The sequence below is a fragment of the Mus musculus genome, chromosome 3 (genome assembly GCF_000001635.26).
Source record: "Mus musculus strain C57BL/6J chromosome 3, GRCm38.p6 C57BL/6J".
In the NCBI taxonomy this organism is placed as follows: Eukaryota; Metazoa; Chordata; class Mammalia; order Rodentia; family Muridae; genus Mus; species Mus musculus.
Window position 1 is genome coordinate 30,245,870 of NC_000069.6, and position 19,939 is coordinate 30,265,808.

Below are 19,939 nucleotides of genomic sequence, written 5' to 3' on the forward strand. Positions count from 1 at the left end.
ATTCCTTTCACAATGCAACATTTGCCTGAACTCTCTTTTAGCACTACAAAATTTTAAGAGATTTTTGGCAACCTCTGACCTACTGGCTTTTTTTCATAAGCCTTTTATATCCCCAAAGTGGCTTTGCTTCCAATCCATTTAAAGTAGAATAGAAATGCCGGTATTTACATCACAGCTTACTGGCAGGTCGCTTCTCAGGCATCTGCAGTGAGCAGAGTACGGCCTTTCAGCGTTCAGGCCCTATCTACAGCAATTATTTGCCAGCATATCTAAAAGAAGGCAGGCATTTCCTGCTGCACACAAATGGGACACTCTTATCTAAATCACTGTTTAAACAGGTATTTAAGAAAACACTATCACAGGCAGGAATTTACTGATGACGGAACACACTGGTTTAGGGCTGGACTGGATGGTTAAGGACTAGCCATTGTCAAGAAAGGAAGTATATCAGCATGAGGAAGGTATAGAGAATATTTCACAACTCCCCAGGGGTCAAGATGGAGGATCATAAACTTGGGAAAGTGGCCATGAAAAAGGCAGTTGCCTTGAGGTTTCCACCCGGTAACTCCTCTGAACCCTGGAGCCACCTGAGAGGAAGAGCTAGCGAGTTGGGCCAGTTTGTGTCTGGGACCATTCCACTGAAGCCATAGCAGATCCCCATAATGAAAGCTGGAGAACTGCCAAACTGGGCATGCCAAAAGCTTAGAAAATGTATTTCCTGGAAAGACACTTTGAGAATCGATTGGCTCTCCCACAATCCGTAACCTAGGCGAGAGCGTGCTCTGGCTCCCCAGCCCTGCTCTAGCCAGTGCAACTGGAATTTATTCCCAGTGGAGGCTTATAAAGCTGGGCTGTTATTCTCACATTAAGTACACTGCCCTCTGGTGAGGGCTGTGGTTTCTGTGTGGGCAGAATGTGTGGTTTACTATAGCTAATTTGTTTATGTTGTTGACGGTGGTTTCAGAGGAAAGCATGTTAAGAAGTGATCTGATTGGCTTCTTTACCAAGACCGTTTAAAGGTGGCTGAGACATGCTGGAGCATTAATGCGCTGTCACTAATGGGGAACGACTGGTCTCTTTGACCACGGATGTGCTTCACTGGGTTCTGCGTGGGACCTGAGAGCCGCAGTCTCTTTATGAGGGTTATCTAAGTGTGGCTTGGTGGCTCTTGCCAGAAGTACTACCGCCTTGTCTCAGAAGGGGAGCTAAACACTGAAGGAAAAAGTCCAGCCATGACTTCCCTCGCAAGGACACTGAAGAATAGTATATACTGAGAGAAGAGAATCAGACTGTTCCCAGAAGAGGAAAGGCAAAACCTTCCTGGAAGATGGCGATCGGGAGGAAGTAAAGGACCCTGAGAGCCTCACTTCGTGCTTAAGCCAGACTGCGCTGTCTGAGACATGAGTAAGGAGCTTGCGTGAGCTCAGGTCCATTCCACAGAAGAGCTCATGGAGACCTTCCCTACAGCTACAACACAGAAGAACTTTCTTCCAGCCAGGAGTCCTGCATAAGGAAAAGAAAATACTTATGCATGGCTGGCAGAAGAGGGGGTTGTGGCTTGCTGAGAAAGAGGAATGCAAGCGGGCAATTAAACATCCACAGCGCCACACTCGGCTGGAAAGGAAGCAGAGAGTACCCCAAAGAACAAAATTTCCTTAGACTCTCAAACTCAGGGAAGTCTTTTTCTGTTCTGTTTTTGGTCTTGTTTTGTTTTTTTTTTTTTTTTTTTAAATGAGAAGTTGATCCTTGTTATCACAGGTTTGTTAATAAAAGGACAACAGTGATTTGTGTCCTGAGGTAACATGATGAGGAAGGTCCCTCCAGTAAGATCAAACTCTGCTCCATTGTAAATACCATATCTCTGCTGTTAAAAACAAGTCTAGATGTTGCCAACGAGCACAATCTGCCGGCCCATTCTACCCTCTAAAGGGCTGCGGATTGAGTTTTCCGACACCCACCCCATCATGTGAAATGTGAAATCGTTCAAAATTGTGGGGATGGAATGTGACTGAAAACATAAAGGAAAACTTTGGGGTTTTTTTTTGTTTGTTTAATTTCAGAAAACATTATTCATTTTTTAAAACTTTTCAGAAAAATATGAACAGATGTGTGTGTGTATATGTATAGGCATATATGTGTGTGTGTGTGTATGTGTGTGTGTGTGTATGTGTGTGTGTGTGTATGCCAGCCACACTTATGATTGAAGAAGGGGTAATTTCAACATGGTTAAGTGGTAACACAAGCTAGGTATTTAAGGGAATGATATAATATGACAACTTCATAGACTACCAAACCCTGCCTGGTGTCTGGGAATTGTCACTATCAACATGTGTAATAACTAGTAGCATTAGGTGGTCTGTACAGTATCCTTCCTGCCTCGTTGAGTCACACAGTGTAAGACAGTTGATGGGCACCAGGCAGTGCCTCCTAAAGACAACTGACTTCTTATGAAAGGCATCCAGGGCATCTTCTGCATAAATTACTATAGTTTACACCAAGAGAAGATTATGAATGTTTGCGAGGCTAAATTTATTTACAAACTAGGTCTAACTTATTTATATGGCTGGCCCAATAGGCTTTTGTTGAAATATTTATGCTATCTGTTCTTCTGCCCCACTAAACTCTATCACAATCATAAACACTGTTGAAAAATGATTCGCAGTTAGCAGGATTTAAACTGCCCGTTATATCCCAAGCTAGTGCCAGTAAACTTTTGCACTGGTTGATAAGGTTTCCTCCATGGAATAAATATACATTTGACTTTCAAAATCTTTGGTGAGCTCGATGCTATGAAAAGTAAAGGTTTAAACAGATGTTCTGGGCACCACCTATACTGCATGAATGCTTCCACTGCATGTTCCCATTGACACTCTGGGGAAAGATCGCAAAGGGGTCCAGGTTTAAATCCCTTCCTAGCATTCAAAGTGGGATCAGATGAACAACTGTGGAGGTTGTAGCCCTCTCCAACGATGCTGCCACTTGGGCTGATTTGTGTGCCCATTTGAAGCTACTTTTCCAGTAACATGTTGTAACTAGTGTGTCACAGAGCTGATAGAGACAGACCAGAAACCAAAGACAATAAAGCTTCCTCCATCTGGTAGTTTAGCATTGATCAGCAAAGTCAGGAGGTGGTAGGAGGTATCTGGCCATGCAGCAGAAGATGACTAAGTTGAGGTTCAGAATCATGAAAAGTAGAACAAGAACTGTATTTACGCTCCTGTGTAGCCAGGCATCTCCAGCCTTAGACTGACGAGAACCATATGCCATTGGCCTTTTGTATCTACAAACTCTTCACATCCAGAGATCCAACCAGTAACAGATGGAAGATATTCACACATATGGCAATGCCTCTACTGAACTCACACACTTTCTCTTCCTGTCACTGTTCCTAAGCAATTCAGTGTGACAACAAGTATCTAAATGGCTTTGGCACTGCAGTAGCCATTGGAAGTAACATAGCAACAACTTAAAGTTTACAGGAGCATTTGTGTAGGTTAGAGGCAAGAAATGTTATTTCATTAGAGGGAAATATCAAGGGACTTTGTCTTCAAAAGTCTTCTCCGATTCCCCCAACGCCTCAGGTTCCAAGGAACAGCAGTCTACACCAGTTTATTGCTTTGGGGTTTGTTTAAGGATAGGCCTCTTATTTTTAATTATTGGTAGAAACAACTTTGTATCATGTGCATCTCAGAATAACATGAAGAGGAACATAGGAATTATTTACCTTGCTGAGGCTACAGATAACGCAGAAACTGACAGTGCCAACAGGTTCACAAGTGGCATGCTCACTTGACTACTACAGGATGAGCCAAGAGAAACCTTCTCAGAGGAGGGGTGTCTCTGTTATATAACGGAGGAACATGCATTGGCCTGTGATAGACCTCAGTGAGAAGGACTGTCCTACAACAAATGGTGTAGGTCTGCTTTACAGCATCAGTGTACCTCCCAAATGCTGTTTAGAGCCTAAACTATGACTCTCATCTTCTAGCTGCAATTAGATGCCCTTCCAGGTAGACCAGATTTAGGTTTAATTGGTCTCAGAATAGTTGATGTACTGAGAGAAAAGACTGGCCAGACTAGCCTGGAAGTAACATCCATCCAGAACAAAAGTTAGTAGAAAATGGCAGCCCTGTTGCCTACTGGTACCCCATATTTCCATCAGATGATGGTGCCCTGCACCAGGACTACCCATTTCTGCTTACAATAGTCAAACTGAACAACAGCTAACTAGAAAAATGCACCAGAGTGCTTTTTTTGTTATTTAGTGTGATAAGAAAAGATAATTTTAAAGGACTTAGTCTGATAAATATTCTTTTTCTTTCTTTCTTTCTTTCTTTTATTTTGGGGGGGGGGGGTGGTTTTTTTTGAGACAGGGTTTCTCTGTGTAGCCCTGGCTTTCTGGAACTTACTCTGTAGACCAGGGTGGCCTTGAACTTAGAAATCTGCCTGCCTCTGCCTCCCAAGGGCTGAGATTATAGGCTTGGGCCACCCTTGCCCAGCGATAAATAGTCTCTAACAAGTCTTTTATTTCAATAAGTTACAGCTATGTCAATTTGCTGAACTAAAATCTGTGTCACACTGCTTAATGAAAATAACAGACCCAAACATCCCATGCACATGGTCATAGCATCAGAGAAAGGGGGCCACAGGATCCTTTGAAATCCGCAGTTCAAAGCTGAGGGCCAGCATGAGTGAGAGGGTACACAGAAGAGATGTCTCTTTTTTCATAACATTGTAGAACCCAGGTATTAGGAAGACTGGCAAGGCTCGGAGTTCACATCAAAGCATCTGAGACACTGTGGATAGTCCATGTAACTCTGGGTGAATCCAGACTATTTGAGAGAGGAACTTTGTAATGGAAGTCTATGAAGAGTTTGATTCCTGAGTGCTCAGAATTACACAGCAATTCTGCTCACCCTGTTTTTATTGCTCTTACATGAGGTCTCCTTCATTCCATTTTCAAAGACTTGTCATCACTCTTAAATCTTAGCGTCTATGATGCAACATAGATCCAACATGCAACAAAATGTCAGTCATTCAGTCAACAAGCCTTGTCCATGAAAAGCCCCATGGGGCAGGGGGAGGGCGGTCACAAAGAATAATCAAGTGAAATTTCTGATTGGAAAGGACTTATACTCTTGTCAAAGAAAAAGGGCGAATGTCCAGGCAGAATGAGCATCTGGGAACCTCCACTAAAAAAACTGTCCAGAGAGCATAAGAGAAAACAAGAAATGTACCCATCAACTCATGAGTGATCTTCCTTTTCATTAATGAAAAACTAAAGCCAAAGATGGTTAAATGTTCTATTTATGAAGAAGACAGATAATCAGAAGGACCGTGAGACAAAGGGTTGTAGACTGTGGCCGAGCCTGGGAGAGGTAATGACTTTTAATTGGATTGAGTTTATCATACTTGCAGGGGTACAGCAGACTCAGAGGGAAGGATTAGCGTGATTTCCACTTTCTATTATTTGGCATAATGAGAAAACAGAGGGTGGTCCTCATCCCTGGTGCACATTATAAGCCATAGGAGATGCTTAATATGTCAGGTTTGGGTAGCACTGAACTCTCTTATATAAACACATTTATTTGGACATAGCTAAGTCAAAATAAGTCACCTGGAACAAAGGTCAGAGGTCATTAATTTGCATAGTACAAAGGATTTATGAATTTTTAAATTAATCCTCCTGGATCTCTACACCATTTCAAACGGTAGGGCACATCTGCATTTTTCTTCAAAGTTTAGCTAGCTTAAAGGGTCAAATGAAAAGTCTTGGCTGAAGGAAAACCAGCTGAGCAGACTTCTCCTAGGTGGAAAATGAATACACCATAAATCCCTCTGAGAAATGGCCTTATGGACAGGAAAATAGAGAGACACACACACAACAACCTGGAAAAATCACTACGCTAACAAAATCATGTGCAAATGTCTATGAGTCGCACATGCACACACACATGCATCAACATACCCCAAATTCAGGAGGCCGAAGGAGGGATGGCAGCATACAATGCACCCACAAACTAAGGCCCAGAGGACAGATTCGGGGTGTCAGACTTACTGCAGAGTGTCCAGGATCCAGCCAAGCTTTTAGCAAAAGCAAACAATTCCATGTGGTCTTACTGACTTAGAAGTATTAGCTAAAGCAAGCCAGTTCTATCGAAAGTACTAAGTGGCACCATTCTCCTTCTTAGCATTGGGAAGCTCTAACATTAAAGTCCATAGAGCATCAAGCACACTTGTCAGCGGTGTATAAGGCCATGTAAATGTGACCCCTCTGATGCAAGTGAGCATTAACTCCATGTCTACGTGTACGTGCACTGAAAGATTCCCAGTCCCGCTCTTTCTCCGCCTTATATCTGAGATGCTAACAGATGGACTTCCCCCAAGTGCAATCAGTTCAGAATTTGTATTGCCCTCTCCGTATAATGCAAGCTTTTCAACTATTGGTTATAAAACAAATAAAAATAAACAAGTCATTTCATGGATGACCCACATTTCTGTTCTTCCATCATTTTTATCAGTCTTCTTCAAAAAGACAATTGGAAGCCTATATTAAATATAGCCAATATATTTTACTCTACCAATATTTATTGTAGCATCTACCGTGAAGCAACTATGCCTCATAGGGTTTGGACTGTAACTTTCACTAGGGAGGAGACTTTGCCGTCTTCACCCATGCCTTTGCATTGCCAAGAATGCTATCTGAAACAAAATGCATGCTCAATAAATATTTGTTAAATAAAAGAATAAACTCAGGAAAGGCACAGAAATAAGCCATAGGGAATAAAGAACCCAGATCGGCTATCAACAAACCAGGCAGTGCATTCAAAGTTCACGTGGAATGTAGTTTTAAAAACATAAATCTGGGGACTAGAGACACTGCTCCATTGGTAGAGTGTATCCCTAGCATGCAGGAAGCTCTTAGGTCCATCCCTGGCAGTAGATAAACCCAGCATGTGCAATCTCACCACTTAAAGGAGTGGAGGCAGAAGGTCAGAAGCTCAAGGCTTTCAGTCAGTTTAGGGTATGTGAGAACCTGTCTCAAATATGTTCTTTGTTTTCTCTCTCTCTCTCTCTTTCTCTCTCTCTCTCTCTCTCTCTCTCTCTCTCTCTCTCTTTCTCTCTCACACACACACACACACACACACACCCCTCCTCTCCTTTCTCTCTTCTCCCCCTCTCTCTCTCCTCTCTCTCTCTCTCTCCTCCCCAACCCCCACATGAATTCTATTGCTAGAACTAGCAATAAAGAAACTTACACAATAGAATCTGTCTTTAGATCCATGGCTTCCTATTCAAGTCTCTGAACTAATAATATCATAATAAATTTAAATAGTCTATAGACTTTAGATCCTATTCAAGCCAAAAGACCCCTGGTGTCCTACCTGGTTAGGAAATTCTATGCCATCAGAAAAGTCCTATAAAATGTCTGATGTTATCCAACATGGTAGCCACTGGCCACATGTGACAAGTGACCTCTTGAAGTATAGGAACTCCAAACTAAGATGTGCTGAAAGCTTAAATTTTTATTATGTTCCAGATTTAAAAAAAAAAACAAAAACTTAAAGTAAAATGTAAAACACCAAGTTGATATTTTTAATTGATATAATTTGTTTATTCCTACTAAGGCATGTAATTTTGGAAATAGTGGGTTTAATAGAACATAATAAAGTTACTTTTTCATTTATCTTCTTTAGTGTGGCTACTAGAATATTCTAAATTAAGATGCGGTTCATATGTCCTTTCCTGTAGATCAACACTGGCTTTTAAAAATACTTCTGACACGAGGTTGACATAAGAATCGGAATAATCGTGCATCTTCCATTTTCATAAGCTTTCAGATAAAATACAAGTGCCAGGAGTCATTCTCATTATTATTATAGACTTCTCTCTGTCTTTAAATCTCAAGTGGTAGCGCTCAAAGGTCACTGGCATTTAGATCTATCTGTGTTCCTATGACAAAAGGTGATGAAATGCTATGTGAACGGTTCACTCTCCACCACTCCCTGTCGGTATGTCTCCACATAGACACGGATTGAAATGAAATACTAAGAAAGATCAATATGGTTATTGACATGGTGCAGAAAGATGAGGTAATTTGAGAACACTACATAGCCAGAATCTTGGTGATGATGTAAGAAGCAGACTGTGCTAAAAAACACCTGGCAAGGCATACATTTTGAAAAGGGTACCACTGGCTGAGGGGCCGTGAGGCATGCTTGCTGATAAGCAAGACAAATCTATTCCACGAATTCAGTCCGGCATGCAAAGAAAAGATGTCAAGGTATGAATTTGTTTCTTTCCCTATCTTTTGAGTGGCACAATTCAGTTTCTCCACCAGAAATTCCATTCTATCTCGCCATAAACAAAATGTGCCTCAAAACACCTGGCAGATAAACAAAAACAAACAAACAAATAAAACTGAAGACCTTCTAAGGTACCATGGCAATCGTAGCACAGTTGGTAGAGGGAAAATCTATTCCCCGGTGGTTGGGTGTATGTAACACGGCTGTGATGGCGTCCCAAAAGGTTTAAGTTCCATAAGTACAGCGCTCAGAAACCTCAGCACTGAGCTGCCAAGAGAAGCCCATGTTCCTTCGAAGAAGAAGGAATCGAGTTGTCTGGAGCAGGTCTACACTCTTACCAGGCCAAGCCTCTGAGACGTTTTATGAATATTAATTGATGTATTTACTGACCTTGGGCAGTTGCTAACCCAACATTCCAACCATTGTTCGAAGCCTATCATGTTCTTCCAGGCTGTTAGTTTTGGAGTGGCTCTGTAATCCTAGTGAGCTGCCCGAAACGGTGATCAATCAACACCCTGACAGCTTCTAGTACATCCCAATACCTGCTAGCTGCTTTGATAAATAGTATTCACGGGACTGTGTGAAATTTACATTGTGGGAGTACTTAAATACATGTGGGAACATGGCAGCCTATTGTCCCTGGGTTTTGTTTTTTGTTTTTTGTTTTTTGTTTTTTTATTACATTTAAACAAAGTCTTTTGTTTACAGAAATCGTCACTTGTGCCAAGTTCATCCTGTCTCTCTATACACCACTGGGCATGTTCCTCTCTGCTTGTAAATAGTGCCATGCATGCCCCTTTTGTGGTAGACAAAGTAACCAAAAATAAAAATACAATAATAAGATAGTGGAAGTAATAAGATTTGAAGTCACCATATGCATATATCATACTTTAGAAGTCTGGACAAAGGCACTGAAGCACACCTCGTGTTATAATGATTGTGCCTCGTTGAATGTGTGCTGCGAAGTTTATACTGGGCAGCTAAAAAGCTTCCTTCTGCATCCGGAAAACTGGCACTCACACTTGTTAAGACATCAGAGTTGCAGTTCTTTTTAAAAACTGGCTACTCCCCCTAATCTTTTTTCTAAGTGGCCATAATCTCTCCTCCCATCTTAGGCTTTTATCAAGAATTATAACCTAGCCAGAAGAGTCAATAACATGTCCATGAACTTCCTGCAGACTTTGATTTCTCTATCTTGTTCTGCAATGGCATTTAAATCTAGAATGCCCTTCACTCATTCCCTGTAGGAGTGCTTCTTAGTGAAAGCCTGGTGAGGTTCTGCGAGCTGGAAGTGGAGCAAACATGTCTGAAGCATCCCTGTTCCCCGATGGTACCAGCTGGAGGGTAGAAAGGAGAAGGCCAACCCACGGGTAAACAGAATGCCTGCGGTAGCCCTAGCTCAGAGGAAGATGGAGTGCTGTGAAGTACAGAGCTGGAAGAGATCTGTGGCAAGAAATCCTTACAGAGGCAGCATTTTAGAATTTCACCTTGGTGCTCTTTAAGAAAGCTACTTTTCTTTTTAATTTTTTTTGCACATTATATTTTGATCATATTCTTTACCCTCCCCAAAGTCCTCCTGGATCCTCTCCACATGCATGTCTACCCAACTTCATGTTCTTCTCTTGCTAATAATAATAATAATAAATTTAGAAAAACACCACAAAAGATGAAAAGCACTAAGACATAACAAAGAAATTACACACACATTCACCAGAAATTGAAAAACAAAAAACAAAAAAACAAACCCAAAACACAAAATCTGCTTTGTGTTGGTCCACTATGGCTGAGCATGAGCCTGTCCCTACCTGCCTGTGGCCCCTACGTGTGCTTGGTGATAAAACTAGTTACACAACATTAGAGATTTTCGACCTCTGAACACTACCAAGCACATGGAAATCGCTTGGTTAGGGATGGGACTTTGTGTCTACTTCCTCTCCTCCACTCTGGGACTTTGTCTGACTTGAACGTGTGCAGGCCATGTGCGTGCTACCACAGTCTCTGAGTTCATGGACACAGCAGTCCTATTGTGTCTGGGGAACATCCTTTCATTGGAACCATCCACTACCCCTGGATTTCACAAACTGTCTCTTGAGCCTTGAGGAGGGCTGGGATAGACATATCCCACTGGGGGCTGAGTGCTCCAAGGACTCTGACAGAGTGAGTTCTTTTTATGTCTGTCTTTTCAGCTTAGTGTTTTCATTCCTGGCTACCAAGGGCTAGCTCTGTCTCATGCAAGGGCTAGCTCGTTCTCATGTACCTTCCTATCCTCCATCTGGAGCAAGGAACACAGTAAATGCTCACATTAAAATAGAACTACCTTTCAAAAAGTGATGTTTAGGAGCTATTTCATATTTGAGATATTCTTTGTATGTCATCTGAATCTTATAAGTGATTTCAAAAATCATTGTTACCACTAAACCCGCTAACTGTTCTCTGGTCAAAAACCTTGACCAAGTAAGTGGCTGTCACAGCCTCATCTTCAAAGTTCAAGTTTACGAATAATGGTCTCTCCTGTTCATTTCAGAGAATTATGCTTCGGTGAATTAAAAAAAAAAAAGGTGGTTTTTGAGCTTTTCACTTGAAAATATCCCCCCAAACTGAGTGTTCCGTTGTTGAAAGCTTAAGAAAGAGAAACTTTTAGACAACAAACCGGAGTACTGTGCTGGACCATAGACAGCACAAGCTGGAGTTGACAAAGTTGGTGAGGGTAGGTGGAATTTGCTTTGTTCCGGATATTTTGTTTCTCATGGGGAAAATGTATATTTCTGTACACATGTGTGTGCGAGTGTGCTCACTTGCAAGTGCATGTGGACGCAGAGGCTGACTTCAGATTTCTTCTCGACTGTGTCTTTCACTGCACCTGGACTTTTGGCTAATCTGGATGGCAAGCAAGCTAGCAGGATTTGCCTGTCTCCGCCCACCTAGGGCTGGGCTTATAGATCCAGGCTGCCACGCCTAACTACTTTTTCTGTTCTTGATATAGGTACTGGGACCTCAAGTCTTCTCACTTGTATAGCTAACATTTTACCACTGAGCCATCTGCCCTGTTCTTTCTCTTTCCTAAAATAAGTGTCGTGTTCTTTTGTCCTGGACATAAATGCTGTGGTCCATAGAGACTTTTATTCTATAAGTGATACCTATTTAAAAAAAAAATAAGTGAATTGTTCTCTCAGAAGAACAGGTAGGACGGGTAATAAAAGTGTCCATTTCTAAAGAATCCAAATGTCCTTAACTAGTTGGGATCTGATTCTGACATTCTAGTTCAACAAAAGAACTCCAACCCCCTACCCAACAAAGGAATGCCTCTGAGTTTAAACTGAAGCCACACAAACACTCCCCATTCTACTTCAAATACCAAGAACAACTAAGGCCTTTTTCTTCCTCCTATATTTGACATCCATTTTAATGATCCTTACTTTATTGCTTGTCAGAAAAGTGAAATGGCCTGTCGATTTTATAGAGTCTCTCGTACCTTTTGGATGGTTATATTATGTTTTGAAATAAGTGTATACAGCCCCCCTTCCTTTTTTTTTTCTTTCTTTTTCAGCCTAAATGGCGCATGTGTGAGTTGGTACCCAGCTGCCAGCAGAATGAAATCATCATCATTTCTGGGGTCAGGAGAATAGATCAAAATCATGCCAGCACTTTCATGGATGGATATATGCTGCTAAATGGATGTTTACCCAGAAAAGCCATCATCTGGCACGCAGCACTGAGAACGCCCTTATGCAGCTAACTCATGTCTACTAAACAAATTTGGCTGGGCTGCCGTGAGAGTCGCCCAGTGGAAATTCTCAACATACATTTGTTTGAATGAGCTGTCACTCTGGGTTGATCTGCTGCTGATCTGTGTCACTTTGTTTAAATGTCCTTGTGTGGAATATATATATATGTATATATATATATTCATTCCTTCCACTGAAAAGGCAGAGTGTTTCTGTGATGGATTAAATAGAAGTGAAATTTGAGAGTGACTCCTGTTTTCGATTCCTGTGTTCTTAGGCAGGTGGGTCTGGAGTAATCAAGAATGTCACATTCAAACACAGGGGAAAACAAGGAGCAATTTTGATTTAAAACACATTACTGTAAAGATATATTTGCTACTGTGTTCTCCTACTATAGGAAGCCATTTAGGATTCCCCATCCAAACAAACACCATATAGATTGACTCTCAACCTCTCTTTTAAATATCCAAAATCAGGGACACAAAGCTCTCTGCTGGGATTCCCCAGTCCTAGAGAAGCGAGCAAAGACTCAGGGCTGATGTTTGGATTCAGAAATCAAATGCAAGGCCGGGCTAGAGCTGAAGCTCCAGTTCTCAAATATCGATGTAATGGTTCAGATGGAAACCCAACACCACAGGGCCATACCATGTCTGCAGCACTAATCAAGGAGCTGCCTGTTTGCGCCGCCGTTAAAGCACTTCCCGCAGCTAATCTCCCTAGATAGGGTCTCGGCTTTAATAACCTATGGGGTCTGCTGTTAAGTGCTGGGATCTGGCCACCATCAGCACTGATGTCTCTGCTCTGCCAAACCCCAGACATCACGTGATGTACACACACTCTCCCCGCCCCCCCACCTCGACCCTTGTGGAAGTGGTAAAAACAAGGGTCTGCCTTGAGCTGGGTCTTCCTAGACTTAAAAACAAACAAACGAATAGTTAAATATTCTTCACCCACCCACTATCATGGTCCAACTTAACATCAGTTTTTGGGCTGATGCAAAACAATCTCTCAAACTTCTGGCCACTAATCACTTCCTCTTTTTAATACGTATTCAAAGATCTAGCTATGTATTTAAAGATTTGGGAGCCATACAGGTATGGAGTAAGTACTCTGGAAGTCAAAGTGACTGGTTCCATTCTTGGCCTCAATAACTAAGACCCTTGTAGAGAAACAGGCAAAGACCACACAGTACACTATTGACTGATTCAGTAGAGGAAACAGTGATAGAGTAACATGATTATCATTAATAAACTAAGTTGGCAACTCCAAGGGACCAGGAGATGGATGGGTGACCAAGGCACATGTGGAGGAATGGCAGTGAGTCAAAGCTGATGTTGGTGTCCTGGGCAGTTAGATGGCTACAGGAGAACTCTAGATTCCTGATGAAAAATAAAAAATTAAAAAATTAAAAAGCCATGAAGAACAGGCTAACGATCAGTATAAAAATGGAGGGTGAAATTCCCTTACACGCTCAACCCAAGAAAGGCACCCAGTTCTGTCTGCATACTCTTACAGAATGACCAGGCCTCAGGGCCCCACTTACTTCACTACACCCTTCTGTACCAGCTGCCCCTACTCCGTACCAACTTTGCCCATCTTAGCTCAGGTAGTGTTTGCACACGGTGCCTGGAAACACACATCCTTCCTTAGCACCATGCTATGTGAGGTGGGACTCCTAGAGAGAGACTTTTTATATGGATGGATTTGGTAAGGCTTTATGCAGTTAAATTCAATATGTCACTCTGAGGAAAAAATATTTCAAGAATACTAAATGTCATTTGTTAAGGTAATTCAAACAACTTAAGTGACTATTCAGGAACTCTTACAGAATGACACCCTCAGAACCCAAGTCTCCAAGCCCGTGGGGCTCCTCCATACTCCACAGCTACCACTAACATTTCACTCGGCCATGTGCTTCCTTCCCCAAAGTCATCTACTTGATAATATTGTAGATTTGAGTGAGGGCTGTGCTTAACATTATTTATAACTAATTTTTACACAGTGGCCCAGTCTTGTCACTTAAGCTGGTACAATAGATACCAAGAGGACAGCATCACAGAGGATGGACATAGCTCCCAGGTCTCTCTCTTTATAAGTCATGCTTTTACATATATACACAAAGAAAACACTCACTGATTTTTATATACTTCTAGGTGTTCTGCTTTGATTTTTTTTTTAAGAATCTTAAAGGTAAGAGTTAACTACAAAGCACTTATATGTGTTTTGGGGCTTTCTTATGTCATCCAAATGAGATTGATAATAAAGCCCTTTCAAGACAGGTGGGTGTTTACCACTCACTAGCCACCAAGGTAAATAGTAAGTAAAATAAACTGAGAACAAAATGAAAATAAGACAGAGATCCTATAGTATTTCATATGAGCCTGAGTGGCTAAAATGCTCTTTGCTGTTTTGGCTTTTGATATTTAGTTCTTGTATTTGCCCTCAAATGGATGGATGATGATATGTCTAGCTGATAAACATCACACAACTCAGACACAGATACTTGTGAAAACAGGTATAGACAGATTTGACTCTGCCTCTGGTTTCCTAAGAAAAATCAAATTGGAAGATAGATCAAAATTTACATAGTTGGCTGCCAAATTTCTTTGCCTGGGAACCGAGGGATCAAATCAGCTAGTGCTGAGAGACCTTGTCTTCAAAGGACTCTAGAAAACTGGCTCCAAAATCAATAAGTGCTTTTCTACAAACCTAGAGTCTTTCATGACTCAGAAACTTGAAATGCTGAATAAAGATAATCATATCTTTTTCCTTAGGTTTAGAAAGACTTTAAATAAGTTGCTAATAATAAGTATATATTGAGGGCTTTATTTGTTGCCTTTGAGCCTAACTTGCACACACACACACACAAATGCACACTCCCAAAGCACTCAGGTCTTGCCTTATTGAAATGACAAAGCTAGTCCTTTGCACAATTGAAATGTACAAAGAGAAGAAAGACCAAACCTCAAACTACCCAAAAAGCCAGAGCTCAAACGTTATTAAAGTTCACCAACAAATAGAAATAAGCCAGCTCAAAATTAATTAGGAATAAACTGGAAGTGAATGCAGCAAACTGGGCGCCAAGCTGAGCACATGCAAAGCAAACAATCTTGAAACTCTTTCAAAGTGCAGTTCTGTTCCTGGACTGTTGCCTACAGAGACCACTAGAGAAGGAAGCCATACAAACCCTGTCACCCCCAGGGCAGGCTGATTCCTGGGTTAGTCCCTTAGCAGCCTCCTCTGCCCTTTGGCTGCCAGGCTTCCTGGAGCCCTGCCCTGCAGACCAGAGAGCCCCATGCAGAGAAGGGCTCTGGCCACCCCGCCAGCCTGGTATTTGGCTCCCCAGCCACAAGTATGATGGATGATGATGAATCACAGCACCACCAAAACCGTGTGAATTCCCAAGGCCCCTGATTATTCTAATCGAGCCCCCAGAAGAAGGCCAGGCCTTCACAAAAGCCTCCAAGCAAACCTCCCATTCCCCTTGTCTGCTTGACACAGACCTCACTAAATAAAGCAATTGGCCAGATATGGCTCCTCTCTTTGATACACAGATACAGGGCTTCATATTCATTGTTCAGTGATATGATTTAGCCTTGAATGAATTTTTAATAAACACTCCAAGTCATATCACAGTGGCATGGCCACTCTAGCTCTTCTTTGGGGAAGATAATGGTCTGTGAACACTTGCTGGCCACAACTTCTCCAATGTTCTCCTGCTCTGCCAGACAATAGAGTCAAATCATTTTCCTGTCTATCCCTCCCCCACCCCCCACCACCTTACACACACACACATACACACAGAGAGAAACACACTATATACACAAACGTTAATGCACACACATACACTATCTTTCCTAACACCACAGATGTATTTGGCAAAGGTATTCCAATACAATTCATTCCTAATACATAAAGAGTATCACAGCTGAACATAGACACCATAATAAATAAATTTTATGCTATAATAATAGAGGCTACTTCATGAGCGCACTGCTGTTTAATGAGTTAGGGGTTTTGACTTACTCAGACTGCTTGTTTATTTGTTTGCTTTGGTCAGGTAAGTTTCTAGTTTGCTCAGCGGGAAAGTCACTCTATCTAGGTTAGATAATTTCAGATCAGTATGGACAGAACTTATGGTGCCATGGCGCCAGTAACTCCACCCAATTAGTTATATCAGAACTACAATTGTGCACTTGCCATGTAGGATGCTGACTATAGGCAGTTTCTAATATGTGGGTACCAAACTACCCTTTTACCACCAAATCCCCACTGTGCTACCCTCTGGGCTCTTGAACTATCTCAGAATTGCAGAGCAACACGAGGATATGGCTCAGAAATTATTCCAAGATGTCTACATCAGAGAAGTATGTGAAAATGAACCCAGCACAGTAAGTGAAGAGTTTCTATGAAATGTTTGCATTAGAATAAAAAAAAATGTGAGCTACTTTTTCAAATAATTAGAGCTTCTGTGTTAGGTTGAAAAGACTGACTTTAACCATTAAGCATCCCAGCCATTCTTCCATGTCATCTTCTCGTTAATTATACATCACAAGTACACATAGATGCCTTCTCTGATTGACCATGAATCATTAAAGATGATTTCGAAATAGTTCATCCTGACAAACAGCTCTTAAGATATTCAACCAGAAATTCTATTTCCTAGCCATAAAGGTCAATAAACAAGAACAACAGACAAAACTTCAGGAAAAGCAGCTCCTTTTGAATAGCGCTGCCATTAATTAGCTGGAAAATTTTGCACACATCTTTTCATCTCTCTGGGAAATAATTTCCTCACCTGTAAAATTACTGAATGCAGGGAGACTCCAGGGTGCCTTCCAACCCATATTCTGGGAGTCCATCAATCTTGATTCCTAGGAAAAGCCATAAGAACATGGCTCCTCTTTATAAAAGTCAACACAACACCATGTGCAAATAGACTCCAGGAAAGCCACTGCAGATGGCCATAGATGGCACTTCATTTCATTCTGGAACACTGTCAGGGGTCAATTTGGAGACACGGAAGTTATAACTTTTACTAAGTAATGACAGCATGCTGAACTGGCATGACGCTGTGCATTTGACATTATTGCTGTAGTTACTCTCCCCTAAACCTACTGAAGTATAAGCAATAGTTCCATTTTACAGATGGAAAAATAAAGAAATAAATAAATATCTCAAAGACTTGGAGAATTTATGTATCCCCTTGTAATAAACCCCTTTGCTAGGATCAAGATATAATGTTTTCACATAATTCTATTTCAAAGTCATTCCTAGGGTATCCATCCCTTCTTAACCATTTACAACAACCAAATTATTGAAGACCATTAAATTTGGCAGTAACTTCTATGCAGCAATGGGAGCCTCCAGTAGTTTTGTCTCCCCTACTCCTAGAATTCTGATCCTTCCAATTTAGATACTTCTTTAACCAGTAGAGATCTCAAAGGAAAGTGAAGATGACTTGTTCAAACGTCAAACAAATTTAAAGCAAACACTAGTCAGCATTGATTATCTTACCAATTCACAAAAATAACTTTTAAGGTCTAGTATTATCATAACACCTGGTTTTGCTACTTTGAATAACTTCTAAGTATAACATCCAAAAATAAATTAAAACAAAAATGGCAACTAAATATAAGTTTTGATATGTTAACAGTGTTCTCAAGAGGAGCATGCTATTTAATATCTCAAATAATTACAAAGTATTTGTTTGAGATTATGTCTACTTATGATTCCAGTTCAAAATCAAGATAGGAAACACACACACACACACACACACACAAAACCCTGTATGGAAATGTCTGCCTGCTTCTACATTCTATAGATTTACTGGCTACATCAGGACATTGCCAGGTCTTGCTATTGTTAGATCTAATCAAACCACTGCTCTTCATGCTGGCATTCACAGATTCTATTTCTGAATGGTCAGCTGGGAAGCTATGACACTGATATGCAAATTCAAGTTTCACCCACCCATTCATTGGCCTTGGAAGTTGACTCTGTTTGGGAAAATTCCAAGATTACGAGATCTGCTCCAACCCAGTTGTGACTATCAAAGACCAGGGGACAGTGTGATTTCTACTACTTCAGTCAGCCTGTGAAACGCCAACATTCTGCATATCTTCAAAGAGCAGAGTCTGTCTCCAAAAACCATACAAAGTAGCCCACTACAAAAGAAAAACCCTTCAAGAGTTTGGCCATTGAAGGAGGACCAGAAGTCAGAGGAAAGCCCTCTGAGAACAATATAAAAATGGCAGCTGTGAGAGGAGGAGAGGCACGCCATGAACTGGGAGACCCTCTGCTGATGGATGAGCACCTTTAAACTTCAACCCAATAAAAGAATTAGCACTCCCACTGTATAATCAGCACAGCAAGCAGAATATGTCAGCACGTGATAGGCACGATAATCAATCAACATGGGAGATGGAAACGAGCAGACTAAATAGCAACCCAGAGCTTGACAGCCCTTCTGCTGCCTCCGTTCCTTATACCACAGGACATAGGAATTAATATGCAGTCCAGGACCACCCCAACAAATACAGCAACAAAATAAGGTTTGGGGTTGTCGGTTCTTGGTAAGAACAAACGCTACACTCCCAGAGTGGAATATGTTGGTGGTTTGCTATTTTTTAGATGTATTCTGAAGAGCCTTTCTCCAAGAAATCAATGGGCACTTCAAAAACATCAAAAAGAGCCTGGGAAACCGCTCCATTTGTAAGCACTTGGTATGGAAACGTAAGGAACTGTGGCTGGATCCCCAGCACACACGTGACAGATGCATTTGCACCACTGTAGATGACAGAAGACAGGGGAGTCTCTGAGTGTTGACCAGCCAGTCTACTCAAATCAGTGAGCTCCAGCTTCAGAGAGCAACACGGCCTCAAAACAATAAAATGGAGAAGTGTCAAGAAAGACACTGGGCATCATCATCTGACCACATGTGCATGGGTACACATGTACACATATGCACAGACATATAAATACCAAACATACCTATCACTATCTTGCCTCGCCATGAAAGATTTCAGAAATAATTTTGTTTCAAGATCAGGAGCTTCAGAAATGAGCAGATCTAGCTTGTTCTCTCTGTTGACCATATATATGTTCACCACTGACCTCAGACAAGGAAGATAGCTGGGGGAAGGAGGGAGCTCAGTCTTAAGTTTATAAAGCAGGAGGTTAATTTGCCTTAAAAGGAGAGGTTGTAATGACTCAACGAAATAGCATGGTAAAGTATCTCAGAAGTGGAAGAACAGTAGGCTGTCAATGACAAAGGCCATGTGTTGGCATCCTAGTCTCCTTAGACCTGCCATAATGCTTCCACCACCCACCCCACCATGCTCTTATGAAATGTAATATCCGCAGAGAATAAGTAAGAAGGTTACAGTACCATTTCAGGGTTCCTCAAAAGGGCACAAGATGGCCTAGGTGTGAAGACTAGCTTTCCCATAAGCCACTCATGCAACATTAAGTCGCTTAAACTTTCTATATCACAATCAACTTCTGGGTAATGTCAAAGAAATAATCTCTCGTCCACCTGAGCCCCAAGCCACAGGCATCCTCACCTCCTTTGGGTGTGGGACTAATAACTACAAATTATCATCATGTAGTAACTTGATAAGGACTATAGTTAGAGCTCCCAAATCTACAAGTCTTCCAAAATTCAGGAATGACTGCATCCTTTCATTTTGTTTGTGGTTTCCATTTCCCCAAAGGAGAGTTGTTGATACTTCTGGATAAAGTCACTTAGTAACTCTATAGTTTACATCATGGTATGTTTGAAATAGTTGTTAATATGATTTGTTTTCATTTTTCCCCAATAAATAAAATCACATATATCTCATATATATATTATATATAATATATTATATAATATGTATGTAATATATTGTTTATATGGTATATTAT

At 41.2% G+C, this 19,939-nt stretch overlaps 1 protein-coding gene across 6 annotated transcripts in view; it reads right to left on the reverse strand.

Moving 5' to 3' along the window:
• Positions 1–19,939, reverse strand: part of Mecom (MDS1 and EVI1 complex locus) — a 558,464-nt gene that overhangs the window by 294,574 nt on the left and 243,951 nt on the right. The window contains exon 1 of one of the 6 annotated variants that reach the window (XM_011249664.3): positions 16,830–16,989. The exons of 4 other annotated variants lie outside the window; for them this stretch is intronic. In XM_011249664.3, coding sequence (XP_011247966.1) covers positions 16,830–16,893 — 64 coding nt within the window. In that variant the 5' untranslated portion in view covers positions 16,894–16,989. Of the gene's footprint in view, positions 1–16,829; positions 17,083–19,939 lie in introns of those variants that run through there. One more of the 6 variants, XM_017319454.2, reaches the window with a different exon arrangement.